Genomic DNA, 16455 nt, shown 5'->3' on the forward strand with positions numbered 1-16455 from the left:
GTAGAATAATTGAAAAACTGATAACAGAAAAATCTGAATCCCATTAAAAGATAATCATCTGAAAGGTAATTGTTTTATGACTTATGTACAAGCATATCAATATTTACTTATTTATTTGTCCATATTTTAATTGAAGATACAGTATGTCATAATAAAAAAACATAATAGATTTGGTCATAATAGAATTCGCTCAATTAACCTAGCCTATAGGTTTTAATGGAAGTGAAGATGCCTGAAAAGGTACATCTAAATCATGAAAGTATTAAATAATAGCCCTGTTAATTACAATGTATATTACACTTAAAAACAATAACACCAGTAACAACATGCCACTTGGGGCCTTCTGTGCCAAATATGGCTCCACAAAACCATAGCTATTTTCGATAGACACAAAATTAGATCAAAACTGTTTTGACTGACTAAATCTCACAAATGTTGATATTAAGATGAAATGAAATAAATAAAAATAGTATATTCATTCATCAAAAGTGCTGAGATGAGATTTTGTGAAGTCTATGGTCAGGAGAAAAAATTAGGGCTCAGAGAGTGAGGGAGAGCCCACTGAGCATCAGCCAAATCAGACAGTTACTGGCTGTCAGTAAAGGAATAGTAAGAGTAAGATGGATAATTTGTATGGACAAGCACCCAATCCTCGCCCCCAATGCCACCCCACCCCAGTGCCCCTTTTTTTGGTTTGGGCCACTGCCCCTCAAAATGTCTGTCCATGGCCCTGAAAAGCGCTATATAAATAAAGTTGACTTGACTTGACCGGGGATTTTTTTTTTTTTTTTTTTTTGACTTGACCGGGGATCGAACCCGCGGCCGTAGCGTCAATGACATTACATAGACAGCGCGTGCATTTCCTAGCGTATGCGATAATTCCAACAAATTTTATCAATATACACAATAAAGAGGCAATTACACTTACGCTTGATATAAACAAGGAAGAAATGTAGAAATGTCGTTATATGCAATATGATAATATAGGCAGGTTGATCGGCCGTATGCGACATAGGCCTGTTGAATGTATCAAAAACAGGATTATGGTGATATTCCAAAAAGAATAAGAAGAGGAATAAACTCAATAAACATAGAAACTTACTTTTAGATGCACGCACACGATTGATAGCACAACTTTTATGAGATAAGGCGACTTGAGCGTTCTACAGTCCACACTCTACGGATTCATAACAACAACTGACTGACCCACTTTCCAGAATTATTCCATAATTCCACAAGGGGGCATTAACGGTCCATAGTCATTGAATAACTCACAGTAATGAACCCTTCTTATATAAATCTATTACTTGAAGTGCTGAATAAAGGGTCCTTTGTAACAAGACTGTTCCAGCGTTTAGGTGCTAAATAGGAAAAGGATCGACCGCCTACAGTTGATTTTGATATTCTAGGTATTATCAACTGGCCAGAGTTTTGAGACCGCAATAGACGTGATGGAGTATAATGCGTTAAGAGCTCGCTTGAGTACTAGGGGGCCTAACCATTTAATGCTTTGTAAGTAATTAGCAAGCTTTTAAAATGTATAGGGATAGTCAAATGTAGCTATTTGGGAGCCAGGGCAGTGTTGACAGAACTGGGCTAATATGGTCATATTTCCTGGTTCTAGTAAGAACTGGAGCTGCTGCGTTTTGGACTAGCTGGAGTTTATTTATTAAGCGAGTAGGGCAACCACCCAGTAGAGCATTACAATAATCTAGCCTTGAGGTCATGAACGCATAAACTACTGTTCTGCATTTGTCACTGAGAGCATATGTCGTAATTTATATATATTTTTAAAATGTAATAATGTGGTTTTACAGATGCTATAAATGTGGCTTTCAAATGAGAGATTGGTATCAAAGACACCCAGGTTCCTCACTGTCAATGAAAGACTTGACAGAACATCTACCAAGTGTTAGACAGTATTTTAGGTTATTTCGTGCTGAGGTTTTTGGTCCAATTATTAGAATCAGTTTTGTTTTTGTTTTTTCTCAGAATTAAGTAGTATAAAATGACTAGTCATCCAATTTTTTATATCAGCTATGAAATATAGAGCTGAGTATCATCAGCATAACATGATATCTTTCAAGGGTAGCATGTACAGGGTGAAAAGCAAAGTTCCTAGTAGTGAGCCTTGTGGTACTCCATACTGAACTTGTGAAACACAGCTTTTATGAATTTTGATGCCTAAATACAATAACCAGTAACTAAACGCTGACTTTAGACTATCAACAAATTACATCACCATAACTAAGCTTCCAAGAGCACAATTATATATACTCAACAAGGATGTGAAAGCGACTAATGAGTAGATGAGTTTGCCTGTTCAGCTGATGATATTTAATGTCCCAGAAAACCTCTGTAGTCCCATTTAGCCACTTGTTAGCAACTTGGAGTTTAACATGTGTAAAAAAACAACAAAACACAAGAGGGTATTACTGATGAATTTTATGTCATAAGGTTACGTGTTTTATTCAAGGTCACAATTACTTTGAGTTTATGGAACAGCCATTGGATATCTCAAAGCAGGACTGAAGCCAGTCACACTCCATAGTCATAGATGTAAAAGCTTATGAAATAAATAATTTAGATGTATCCTGAACACAGAACGACTCTCATTTCCAAGAATTAGTGACAAAAGGACCTAGCAACAGGCAATCGTGTGTTGAATTCTGCATTTCACAGTTATCTTTTTATGACCATGCGGGCAGATATATTTTGTTTTACAGGTCAAGGGCTTTCTTCAAGAGAGATTTTGTTTGCTCAATTTTCCATGCAAATCATTTTAGTGTCAATGGAAACATCAGCAAGGTCAGAAAGTGTCTCTGTAGGGAACAATTAATTTACCATTAATTTAGAAGAGAGATGAGGACAGTTTATTACATTGTTCCATGCTAAAGGCACAAATCTAGCTACAGTGCAATCATGCACTTGAAAAGGATCTTATTTTCCTGGTATAATGACATAATTGTAATTGTACTTGACAGTCAGATCGTATAACTTTCGTATAACACTAAATATTTGCATGAAATGAATATGTGTATAGTACAATGAGGGAAAAAATTAATTTATAAAATGGAAATAGTTAATCTGATGTGTATATTTAGAGGAGCCTGAAACATGTCATGCAAAATGCCTAAATACAGAAGAAATAACTGCATAGATGGGTGAGGAGTTTCCCAAGCATTTAAACAAATCCAGTTGCAATGCAACAACCTTTTGCCTTGTTGAAGTGAGATTTAATTATATCATCTACTCTCTTGAGGTTTAAGAGTTGAACGCTTAACCACACAAACTCAGTGAACCCGCAGATAAGCTAATTAAGCTTTTTACTGTGGCTATGATAACAACAAACGGTGTTTATTGCATTTAATTTTTAGCTTGTTGGAGTAGTATAATATGTGTCTTTTTCTTTCATATGACATATTTATCTGATATCATAAAGATAAAATAAGCAATGCAGCAGTGAGAGCGAGAGATAGAGTGCGTGGATAATAATAAACATGCAAATTAAAATAGTTCTGTGACATTATACTTTCTGTATGTTTTTTTTAATAATTTTTCATAACTATTCATACATTTCACCATGCAAAAAGTATCTTACATAATTGTTTAAATATCAGAAAATATTCATATTAAATTTATATTTGTTTTGCCTCAATTCGGGTCTTTTAATGGCTCTTTATGTAAGTTCTTACATGAGAAAATGAATACTGTATATACAGTGTTTTTCAGCTGACATGTTTCAAACATGCAAGTTTAGTATTTGTACTCTAATCACAATAATACAATACTATGTGATGTAAATGTTTCTGATTTCATTTTATTATTTCTGTTTCACTGAACTTTCAATAAAAGTTACAAATATTTCATAATTTCTCTCATCATTTTTTTCTTTTCTTTTTTAAGTGAACACCTATATTAAAATAGAAGTGTATTAAATATATATTTATAAACATTTATTAGGTACTTTACTGTAAAACATTTTTTTTAAGTCTTACTACTCTTTTGAAGGAGCCATAATATCAAATTAATTCAATATAATTCACAGAATTATTAAATTATAATTTCATTCATTCTAATTATTTTATCTACATTTATACTTTAACTACTAAAAATACTGCTATAAATAAATCTATATATTTCCTGGATCAGTATCAAAAAGTACCTTTTTGTGATGTGGCAGATTGTCCAAAGTACTGTTGTGATAAATAAAGTGTATGGTTTATATGTGTGGGTGAATGTATCTCATTCTCACCTTTGACTGCATATTACTGCTTATGTATATAATGGGATGGGAGGGGACTTCAGGTCAGTTATACTGCCAAAATTGGCTGTTAATCATTGAACATAATTTAAACACGCTTAGACACTCATATGGTGTCATTAAGATGTTGTTATTGTTAAGTTTAAACGTACACATATATCTTGTCTTCTGGAGATGCAAGTAATGCTGAACGTCTCAGGTTACTTGACTGTAACCCTGTTCCCTGAAAAAGCGGAAACAGAATGCTGAGCTTATTTAGCGCTATGGGAACACCTTTGTGTGTGACCGGTTGTGAAGTATGTGTGGCAAATACGCCAATGAACTTAGATAACCTCTGATGATGACATCATTGGAATATCTCAGACGTCACAAACCAACAGACCACTGGCTGAACGTCTGATGCATATGGCACACATAATTGGAAGCACTTCAGGATTTTCAAAGTCATCATCTGATTGGTTGAATTCTACAGGATGTCCGGGAGACGTGCATGTCGCATTCTTTAACGGTCCGCGACTTCATTCGGACTCCCTTGTGGAAGAAGAAAGAGGCGAAGCTTGACTGTGCACCTCGTAGGCTAGGGCAATGGAATAACTCACCCCAGTGTGGCATTGTTTGCTTGGTGATGGCCGCCCCCCCAGTTTCGACCCCCATTGCATATTAAGAGTTGCTCTGACTTATGCCACTGGCTAATGCGGTGGATGTAAAACTGAAGAGCACAGACTGGACAGAATTTTCTCCTGTCTAGTGAAAGGTAGATGTTGCCCCCTCTAAAGGTCTAGGAGATGGAACGCAACATTTAGACCACTGCTGGTAGATTGCAATGAGCAGAAATGATCATGAATAGGGAACTGTACAGACTGAAAAGTAATTACTTTATTCACAAGCCGAAGCCACAAGGTAGAGTGAATGAGATGTGATATAAAAAAATAGGAAAAAAGAATAAAGAAAGAAACACATTGTTTGGGAAAAAAGACTAAAGTAGCGCCAAAGCAAAGAGCAAAATAAAACCAAATAATTATTTTAAAGCTACCCCCAATCCCTCAAACCTACCAAAAGAAAAATGTGAAAAATAAATCTTCAGCGCATACGACGCCCTGCCCTAACTCTAAATTAGAAAACAAAAATACAAGGGGTGGCGCACATTCCTTACCTAGTGTGACCTGCTTACCTGTTCTCTTTTGATGTCTAAAAACCGCTGGAGTTCTCTTCGGTTTGTCGGAGCTGGAAATTCAGCTATGGCGGTCACCTTCGCTTCTAACGGGCGCACTTTAACTTGACCGACTTCTTTACCAAGATACGTGATCCGCTCTCTTATCCATATTTTGCTATTATAAAGGATCGGTTGTATCGAGTCACCCAAGACACTCAGACAAAACAAAATACAACCCAGTTATTGGTACCAAAAAGCTCTCGGGAAATGCTTTTCTAGGCGGCTCATTGTAATTTCATGGCTGGACATTTAGGACAGGCTACAACTTTTAATCGTCTTATGGCCTGTTTCTTTTGGCTGGGCATTCACGTGAACATGCGTAGGTGGTGTGCGTCTTATCGTGAATGTCAGCTGTTAAATCCGCTGGCTGCCCCAAAAGCACCTTTGTGCCCCCTTCCGTTAATGCAGGTCCCCTTCGAAAGAATTTGCATGGACCTCATCGGGCCATTAGAACGATCTGCACGGGGGCATCGTTTTGCATTAGTGATAGTGGACTATGCAACGCGATACACAGAAGCAGTCGCGCTCCGCGACATATCCGCAAAAGTGGGGACAAATCCTCCCAAGTGGGGATCCCAAAAAGAGATCCTCACTGATCAAGGCACAGCGTTTATTTCACATATTTTACGAAAACTCTACGAATTACTGGCCATTAAATCGATTTGTGCCAGCATCTATCACCCACAAACAGACGGACTGGTGGAACGGTTTAATCGCACATTAAAAACCATGATTCGTAAGTTTGTTCACTAAGATGCCAAAAATTGGGATAAATGGTTGGAACCCCTTTTATTCACTGTGCGTGAGGTCCCGCAAGCCTCCACAGGGTTTTCCCCCTTCAAGCTACTTTATGGACGCAGCCCCGCGGGGTGTTAGATGTCCTGAAGGACCTTTGGAATGTCAAAACGAAATTCAGTATGTCCTGGACCTGAGGGGCGGCTCTTGATGGATAATTTGTTACAGGCTAAGGACAAACAGACTTAGCTGTATAACAGGGGAACCAAACTGAGAGAATTGACACCGGGAGATAAAGTCCTTGTATTGCTCCCCACATCGAGTTCCAAATTACTTGCGAAGTGGCAAGGACCTTTGAGGTCACTCAGCGAGTTGGGGATCTCGATTATGAGGTAGTTAGAACGGATAGGGGCGGAGCACATCACATTTACATCTTAACCTCCTAAAAAATATGGAGCGAGGCGGAGTCAGTGATGCTGGCGACGGTGATTTGACAAAGATCTCGGGGGATTAGTGAGTACCAACCCTTAATCTCTTGCTCTGGCCCCGGAAGGAGATCAACTTTCGCCGTCTTAGATCATTGATGTAGCCAAGTTGCAGGCAGAATTTGCTGACGTGTTCTCGCCCCTTCCCGGTCGAACGAATCTCATTCAGCACCATATTGAGACTGAGCCGGGCGTAGTGGTGCACAGCTGGCCGTATAGATTACCAGAACATAAAAGAAAGTGGTTCAGACTAAATTAGAAGAGATGCTCGATATGGGGGTAATAGAAGAATCCAACAGTGATTGGGCAAGCTCGTTGACTGCTTGATCGGGTCGGCACCGCTCGTTTTTATTTGACACTGGATTCAACAAAAGGGTACTGGCAGATCCCCTTATCGCCTTTATCCAAACAAAAAACAGCTTTCACAATGCCAATACACCAATTTGTTATGCTTCCTTTCGGGTTGTTTGGGGCATCCTCTGCACAGGGGAGAGTTTGCTCTTGTCCCAGTTGACCCGAAGACCCAACTGGCTGAGGTGACAGAGCACCATGTCCCTGTGTTTGCATAACTGCTCTCTTGACTGGGCTGAGGATGGGACATGAAAGTACGCATCCTTCAGGTCGATCGCTGCAAATCAATCTTGGGGAAAGATGCAATCGAAAATGCATTTCTGCGTCAAAATCTTGAACAGCAGCTGTGAATGGGGCCGATTCAAGACTCGCAGGTCCAAGATTGGCCGTAACCCACCGCTTTTCTTGGGTATGATGAAGAAAGGGCTGTAAAACCCCAACCGCATCTCGGCTGGAGGGACCGGCTCGATCGCGCCCTTCGCCAGTAGGACTGCATTCTCCTCCTGAAGCACAGGAGCATTCACCGCCAGCACAGAATGCCCCTGAAGACCGGGGGACGCCGGGCAAACTGACCAACCGAGCGCGCTGTCACCTTAGTCGCCCAGAGGGCGAGGTCAGTGGCGGTTTGCAGCTCGTCCATGAGCAGCTGGTCAGGAACACCCTGGGCCATGTCCATGAGTGCCTTGGCCTGGTAGACCTGCAGCAACTCCATGGCAAGGAGAGCGGAGGCGGCCTATCCACAGGCTCTGTAAGCCTTGTCCATTAGGTTAGACGAGAACTTACAGGCCTTGGATGGGTCCCACGGATTACACCTCCAATTGGCGGCCGTCGGACACAGCTGCATCTCCATCCAGGGTGGTGAAGGTGGAGGTGGAACCGTGGTTTCTTGGGTTACATCCTCGTGCACTTCCGGAAAGAATGGTCCGGGGCGGGGCACTGAGAACCAGCGAGGGCCACCCCGAGAAACCAGTCATCCAACCGAGAGGGCTCTGGACATGATGGAGGGTTCCACTCAAGCCCGAACCGCTCTGCAGCCCAGGAAAGCATAGTTGCCAATTCGGGATCAGGCTCGGCCAACGCTACTCTCCCAGAAGGAGGCAACACAGCCGAGTTGTCATCTCCCGACGACAGCTCACCCTCTGATGCCACGATCAACATCTGATCATCGGCAGGTGCACCGAAAGAGAAGACTGGTCACTCAGCCGAGGTTCCACCACACTCTTCCGGCAGCACGACAGGGCCCACAGAGGTTGTCTCGGCGAGCCCTAAACGTAATCCTCAGGTCCCCCAGCCTATTCACCGAAGTTGCACTATCCCGGTTGCCACCAGAGGGAGCGTTAGATCGGGACATAGGGGTGGGTGCTTGGCCTCGAGGATTGCAACACTGCGATAGTCATGTTCCCGCAGTGAGAACATGAACTATCTAAAAAGCGTGCTGAACGCCCAAACACGTGATGCAGCGATTGCAACCATCAGTTGGCGTCAGGGAAAGACTGCATCCAGAAGTGCACGGGCAGAATGACATCTTGAAAAAGACGCAGTGTCCGAGAGCCTGAGCGCTCTCAAACTCTCAGACCGGCCAACACAACGTGCTGTAAACAGCTGTAGAGACACGTGAGCTCGTGGCCACCGCTGTAGTGCCCTCTCGCCAACACACAGAGACTCTCTCCCAACAAATAAGAGCAACACCAGAGCAACACTCTGCTCGGCTCCGAATCGAAAGACAAAGGTGCGCTGCATCCGCTTCCGTATTTATACCCACGCTGCGGGGCGGAGTGCGACATGCAAATCTCACACACCAATGTTCATTGCCTCGTATAGTACACACTCGTAGATGATAGGGCTCTCATGCGATATCAAAATTCGTCGGATCACATTCTGACGTATGTTGAACGTGACCGACTGAAAGGGAACCAAACTTCCACAGGAATAGAATAGAAAAGAATAGATATTTAAAAAGTTTTACTGGTGCAGAGAGAAAATACAGGATACAATTTAGCAATTTTACATTATTAGGAAACTTTATGTTTTATTTCAAGGTTATTACATTTACATTTACATTTATGCATTTGGCAGACGCTTTTATCCAAAGCGACTTACATTGCAATCAAGGTACACATTTTACAATATATATATTATATCACTTTGGGCACTGGGCACAATATATATATTATATCACTTTGTTTTCGCTGATAATTGGCCTATATTTACCTGTATGCACTGTGAGTGAGGTGAGGTGAAGTGTAGTACCACCCGCTCTGGACTTTAGAGCAGTGACACACGCAGGCTCTCCTGCTGCAGGTGTATATAAGACACCTGTGCGCCTCCTCTACAGGTAGATCCTGGACTAACACCGACCACACACTCACAGGACAGGTAGGAACGCCGGTCTAAAATCATTTTGCTTAGTGCTTTGTAAAGCATGCTGAAAATGTGAACAGATAAATAGATATTTCTATACTTTCGTATGTCTCTATATATAAAGATTTATGGCTTTAACCTTTTTCTGGGTCACTGTAGTGTTTCTATCTTCAGTGGTCTGGGTGTATCTGAGCAAGCATGTGCTCACTGCAGAGGAGTTTTTAATCATGAGCTTCAGGGAGTGAATAAACTGTTGTTTAATTGTGTGGTGGAAGTTACCGAATATTGAAGAATGACTGATCATTGCTCACTATTTATATAAGTAAACACAATGAATCTGTGTGCATTTGCGAGATATTAACACATGGAAAATCCACCACAATCCCGGCAGGTGAGCCGACAAACATGAAGATTAAATTTACATTAAACTTATTTACATTGGGCTGTTTATAGGTTTTAAATCACTGTTTTTTAAATCAGAAATACTTTTTTTACTTTGAATGTTTACATGATTTACTACAAACAGTTTGTTTTAATCTAAATAAGAAAGAAAGCAATAAAGACTTATTTTTTACTTTTGTTTTCATATTTACTTTAAGCTGTTTAATCACTGCTTTATAAATCAGAAACTTTTTACTTTTACTTTGAATGTTTACATTTTTACTTTAAACGGTTGTTTTTAATCTAAATAACAAAGAAAGAAAGACTTTACTTGTTTAGTGTTTGTAATCACTGCTTTCTAAATATAAAATAACTTTTTTATTATAATTAAAAGTCTTAATTATTTACGTTTATATTTATATTGTTATTGTAAGCTGACTATTGTTGTTATTACTGTTTTATAAAGAATCTATTTTAATCTAAATAAGAAAGAAAGAAAGAAAGAAAGAAAGAAAGAAAGAAAGAAAGAAAGAAAGAAAGAAAGAAAGAAAGAAAGAAAGAAAGAAAGAAAGAAAGACATTAAGGCTACTTTAAACTGCTGTTTTTAATCTAAACAAGAAAGAAAGAAAGAAAGAAAGAAAGAAAGAAAGAAAGAAAGAAAGAAAGAAAGAAAGAAAGAAAGAAAGAAAGAAAGAAAGAAAGAAAGAAAGAAAGAAAGAAAGAAAGAAAATATAGAAAGAAAGAAAATATAGAAAGAAAGAAAGAAAATATAGAAAGAAAGAAAATATAGAAAGAAAGAAAGAAAGAAAGAAAGAAAGAAAGAAAGAAAGAAAGAAAGAAAGAAAGAAAGAAAGAAAGAAAGAAAGAAAGAAAGACATTTAGGCTACTTTAAACTGTTGTTTTTAATCTAAACAAGAAAGAAAGAAAGAAAGAAAGAAAGAAAGAAAGAAAGAAAGAAAGAAAGAAAGAAAGAAAGAAAGAAAGAAAGAAAGAAAGAAAGAAAGAAAGATGATGTGTTGTATGTTTGTTTTTAACTGAAGGCAATGGCCCCGATCGCCGAGACTCATCTCGCCACGCCGCCGGAACTCGGTACGTGCCCCGTTACCTTATAAAGCCACGTCCACACTTCCGTCCTCCCCCCTTTCTTTCACTCACTGGTCCTCCTTTCTCTTCGACCGCTCGTCCTTTACTCTCACAGACGCATGCCACGCGGGCAAAAATGCGACCGGACCCGAGCCCGATCCTGTGCATTACACGACAGAAATATCGGAGGAGGAGGAGGAGGAGGATGATGACCCATGGGTTCTGCCCGAGCTCCGGGACACCGGGCTGAAGTGGTCAGGTAAGAGCGGCACGGGTGACGCGCGCGGCACGGGCAGCAGAACCCGGCGGCGCGCGTCTCACTCTTTGTCCGTGTCTCCCGCAGATCACGACACGCGGGGGAAAGTCCTGCGCGTTCTGAAGTCCATCTTGAAGTTCGTGCTTCTGGTCGGACTGCTCTACGTGTTCGTCTGCTCGCTGGACATCCTGAGCTCCGCTTTCCAGCTGGTAGGAGGTAATACACACTTTATTTAACTACCGTTGAACTTTATCACTTTTTTTCTTTTAAAGTAACGTATAGAGTGGGAGAGGGAGAGAGGGGGCTTGTGCTAAAAAAAAAAAAACTCGCATAAAGTGAATAGGACTTTTGGCAAAGTGAGATAATTTTGGTAATTTTCTCCTTGCACTTTTAGTTAGAATGGAAATGTTGTAATTTTTTATTTAATCTTAATCAAAAGCAAATTAAGGAATAAACCCTGGGAAGACACTGAAACATGAGCCCCTTTTCTGACCAGACCCATTTTAGGCAATCCTGGGTAACGTGGGAGAGAGGACGGTGTGTGTATAAATAACCACGAATAATATATATATATATTAGGGGTCGACCGATATGGATTTTTTAGTGCCGATGCCGATATCGATTTTTTTTCATCAGCCTTAGCCGATGACCGATACGGGCTGCCGATTTTCTTGAGCCGATATTTGGAGCCGATACTGCTTTTGCTCCCTCAATTTACAACATAAAAATGACACAATGATCATGATGATAACAATTTAAAATTAAACATTTAAAAAAGGAACATTTATTGAACTAAAAAAACTATATTTAACAAATAGTAAAAACAGGTGAGGTAGAAAAAAAAGAGTTCAGTGGTGAAAATAAATATTTAAGCATAAATAAAATAATTACACTATTGCACACAGTATCAACAAGCAAGCAGCATAATAAAGTGCACACTGACTGTACTATACTTCATTTTAAAACTATTTACAACCTAGTCATTTAATGGTTACACTCTAAAAAAATGCTGGGTTAAAAATAACCAAAAATGCGACCGGACCCGAGCCCGATCCTGTGCATTACACGACAGAAATATCGGAGGAGGAGGAGGAGGAGGATGACCCATGGGTTCTGCCCGAGCTCCGGGACACCGGGCTGAAGTGGTCAGGTAAGAGCGGCACGGGTGACGCGCGCGGCACGGGCAGCAGTTGGGTTGAACCAAGTTGGGTTGAATATGGACTAACCCAGCAATTGGGTTGTTTTGACCCAGCAGTTGGGTTAAATGTTTGCTTAAAACAACTCAATTGCTGGGTTAAAACAACCCAATCGCTGGGTTAAAACAACCCAATTGCTGGGTTAGTCAATTTTCAACCCAACTTGGGTTATGTGTTTAGTGTGTAGGTGCACTTCACTTAATCTCTTGTAGAGCAACACCAGCGGTAATTCAGGAAAAAATCTCCCAATGCTCCACGTGAAACTTCTGTCTTTCGACCTTTTACCATTGTGTCAATTCTCAATTGATTTTGATTAATATGCGCGAGGGAGGGAGAGCAAGACAGTTTGAAGACGGTGAGAGCTGCCCTGTGGACGCCTGTCTGTAAATAATGCAGGGGAAAAACATATCGGCCAACGCAGCAGCCTTGTATCGGCCGATGCCGATACACGTAAAAATATCGTCCCGATATATCGGCCGGCTGATACATCGTCTATCACATCAAAAGTCACGTAATACAGAATAAGTTTAAATAATTTGTCCGGTTTAAAGGTCTGTAAGAGGACAAACTTGGATTACAAGATAAATTATTATTTTACATTTTTTCTGACCTGCAATGAACAAATGTCATTTCCACCATCTCAATATGCAGCTGTTATTTAAAAATAGAATAACTTATGCCACTCTAAGATCATTTTTGTTACTAGTTTTACCAGTTTGTCCACAATGTACAATAATTATAAATTTGTCAATGAGATAAATGAACTGCCCTGAAGACCAAATGCTGAACTCTAATTTTATATTGGTTTGGGTAAGAGCTTATTAGAAAATAAATCACTTGAATTTTTATATTAAGTAGAGCAGGATCTGATAAATTGTGGATACATTTTTAATGTGTGATAAGTTTTTATTTATTTAATTTTTTTAATGTGTGGTGATGGAAATGGTGTTGTGGAAATGACAATGCATTAATGTGAATGTAGAGAAACAGTAGATAAATATAAAAAGTATTGTAATATATTATAATATATAAAGTATTCCACAAATCTACTCTCAATCTATATCAATTGCACTTCATAATCATGAGTAGTTTTTTGTGAAAAAATGGAAGATAGCTTCACTGATTGGCTTTGAATTAATACTTAGCATTTCATGTATGCAAAATACTCTTATTTAACTTAAAATGTTTAGCTTTTCAAAAACACCTTTGAAGGTACAGCATGTTTGAAAATCATGTAGAATAGATATATTAACTGTTCAAGCTATATTTACCTTGATTTTTTTCTTCATATGTTGTTGATGAAAATTTAAATTCCCTCCATGTCCAACATGTGCTCTGATGTCACTGAACATTTCCATAGAAACCCGCTAAACAATCTTTCACACACACCTTTTAAAGGGACATTACTGTGTTGTGGTGGAAAGACACTACTACTGTGCGACAGCTATATTTTGTATAAAAAGTAATATTGATAGTGGTCTCATGTTAAATAATATAATGTATTTTAAAGCTTAATTCAGGCGCATTAATAGTTACCTGATAAGTTATATTTTTAAACTGTATTTTCATTGTTGAAGTTAAAAAGTCTGGGTGTGTGACAAGGAGAAAACACTGATTTTGACACCTACGAGGAGGTTGAAAAGTATGAAAAAATCATAATAGAAAGGTAATAAAAAATTTTGTTGGGGGTTTTATTGTTAGTTTGACAAAGAAAGAGGAATTTGTCCAAAATGATATGTATTTTTAAAAATATGACCGCGTAACACAGAAGTGTACGAATCACTCATATATTTTTTTTCCACTTAAAACAGTCAAAAATAAATATATATATATATATATATATATATATATATATATATATATATATATATATATATATATATATATATATATATATATATATATACACTCTAAAAAAAAAAAGGTTCTATATTGCACCAAAAATGGTTCTTGGCTCGTAATCATAGGGGAACCTTTTTTAGTGCTATATAGCACCAATTTTGGTGCTTCAGTGGTTCTTCAGCGGTTCTTCAGAGGTTCTTCAGCGGTTCTTCAGAGGTTCTTCAACGGTTCTTTGACTAAGGTGCTATATAGCACCTCTGAAGAACCGCTGAAGAACCACTGAAGCACCAAAATTGGTGCTATATAGCACTAAAAAAGGTTCCCCTATGATTACGAGCCTTTTTTTTAGAGTGTATATATATATATATATACATATATATATATATATATATATACATATATACTAGGGCTGTCAAAAGATTAATCGCATCCAAAATAAAAGTTTGTGTTTACATAATATATGTGTGTGTACTCTGTTAATTATTATTTATATATAAATACACACACATTCATGTATATGTTTAAGAAAAAAATATTATTTTTATATATAAAACATTTATATTTATATATATTATAGATTATATAAATGTATATAAAGTATATACATGCAAATATTTCTTAAATATATACATGAATGTGTGTGTATTTATATATAAATAATAATTAACAGAGTACATATACATATATTATGTAAACACAAACTTTTATTTTGGATGCGATTAATCACGATTAATCTTTTGACAGCCCTAATATATACTTTGTTCAGTTAAAGAATAATTTACACAATTTTATATTTATTTGAAAATTAAAAGAGCAGTTTTATGTCTATTCTTGTATTGTTCAGCTGGTTGAGGTTATGTGATTTAGAAAGTAATACGTAATGCATTAGTTATTACTGACAGTAATTAGTACAGTAATCGAATTACACTGGTGATTAAAAGTGCAAAAAATTACACTCTAACTTTTTTAGAGTAACTTACCCAACAATGCACATCTTTTTTTGACTCTGTAGAAAATCTATTGGTCAAACGGGGGAAAAAAGTGTTAGTGTGTGATCTTTTGTAGGTTGAAGGTGAACCTGTACTTCAAACAAATGCTACTTTATCAAAGTGCACGTCAGTTTAACATGGTTAATGTATAATATAGGCTTATCTCTGAACAGAAATAGATGTGTGGTGGTTTTGTCGCTGTGTGCAGGGAAGGCAGCGGGCGATATCTTCCAGGACAATGCGGTCCTGTCTAACCCAGTGGCTGGGCTGGTGATTGGAGTCCTGGTCACTGTTCTGGTTCAAAGCTCAAGCACCTCGTCCTCCATTGTGGTCAGCATGGTGTCATCTGGATGTGAGTGTGTGTGTGTGACTCATGCTCTTACAGATATCTCCTCCCTCATAAGCTCTTCTACAACAGTAGCACAAATTGTTTACAAAGTAAAAAGAAATCGATATCCACACTGTAAAGTCTCCTCCTGAAATGACCTTTGAAAATGTTGCACATTCATATAGATTCTGTCGTATGAAGTCTCAATTTCTAATTGTATCCGCGTATGTCGTACACTACAGTTGGGTTGAGATACAGGTATTTAAAGAAACTAATAATTTTATTCAACAACAACAATGCATTAAATTGATCAAAAGTGACATTTGTATACAAAGATCACAGTTGTGATGTATCACAGTTTCCAAAAAATATAAAGCAGCACAACTCTTTCCAACACTGATAATAATCATAAATGTTTCTTGAGCATCAAATCATCATATCTGAATGATTTCTGAAGGATCATGTGACACTAAAGACTGGAGTAATGCTGCTTAAAATTTAGCTTGGATCACAGGAAAACATTATATTTTACAGTATATGACAATAGAAAAGTTATTTTGAATTGTAGTAATATTAATGTTGTTTTCTGTATTTAAATGCAGTCTTGGTGAGCATAAGAGACTTATAACCAGGGCTTAAAAACGGAAAAAAATATCAATCGGTTCACTCCGAGAATCGATATTTTAACGTTTCCGTTTTTGCGTTCCTCATTAAACCAGGGCCGTGCAGAGAGTTCTTCAGGGGCAGGGGCTCAAATGTAAAAAAGGGGCAATATATATATATATATATATATATATATATATATATATATATATATATATATCCATATATATATATATATCCATATATATATATATATATATCCATATATATATATATATCCATATGCTCATCAAGCCTGCATTTATTTAATCAAAAATACAGAAAAAAACAGTAGCCTAATATTGTGAAATATTACATTATGTTCTTGT

General features: G+C 38.1%; 1 protein-coding gene across 2 annotated transcripts in view; it reads left to right on the top strand.

Annotated features, from left to right (window-relative positions):
- Nucleotides 1-9387: 9387 nt before the first annotated feature.
- Nucleotides 9388-16455, top strand: part of slc34a2b (solute carrier family 34 member 2b) — a 35001-nt gene continuing 27933 nt past the window's right edge. For both annotated transcript variants that reach the window (XR_013815506.1, XM_079803720.1), the window contains exons 1-5: nucleotides 9388-9424; nucleotides 10831-10879; nucleotides 10989-11132; nucleotides 11217-11345; nucleotides 15365-15508. Coding sequence is in view for 1 of the 2 variants with exons in the window: in XM_079803720.1 (XP_079659846.1) it covers nucleotides 10834-10879; nucleotides 10989-11132; nucleotides 11217-11345; nucleotides 15365-15508 (463 nt within the window). In the remaining variant the exon portion in view is untranslated. The remainder of the gene's footprint in view (nucleotides 9425-10830; nucleotides 10880-10988; nucleotides 11133-11216; nucleotides 11346-15364; nucleotides 15509-16455) is intronic.

The sequence above is a fragment of the Gobio gobio genome (assembly GCF_949357685.1).
Source record: "Gobio gobio genome assembly, chromosome: 21".
Taxonomy (NCBI): domain Eukaryota; kingdom Metazoa; phylum Chordata; class Actinopteri; order Cypriniformes; family Gobionidae; genus Gobio; species Gobio gobio.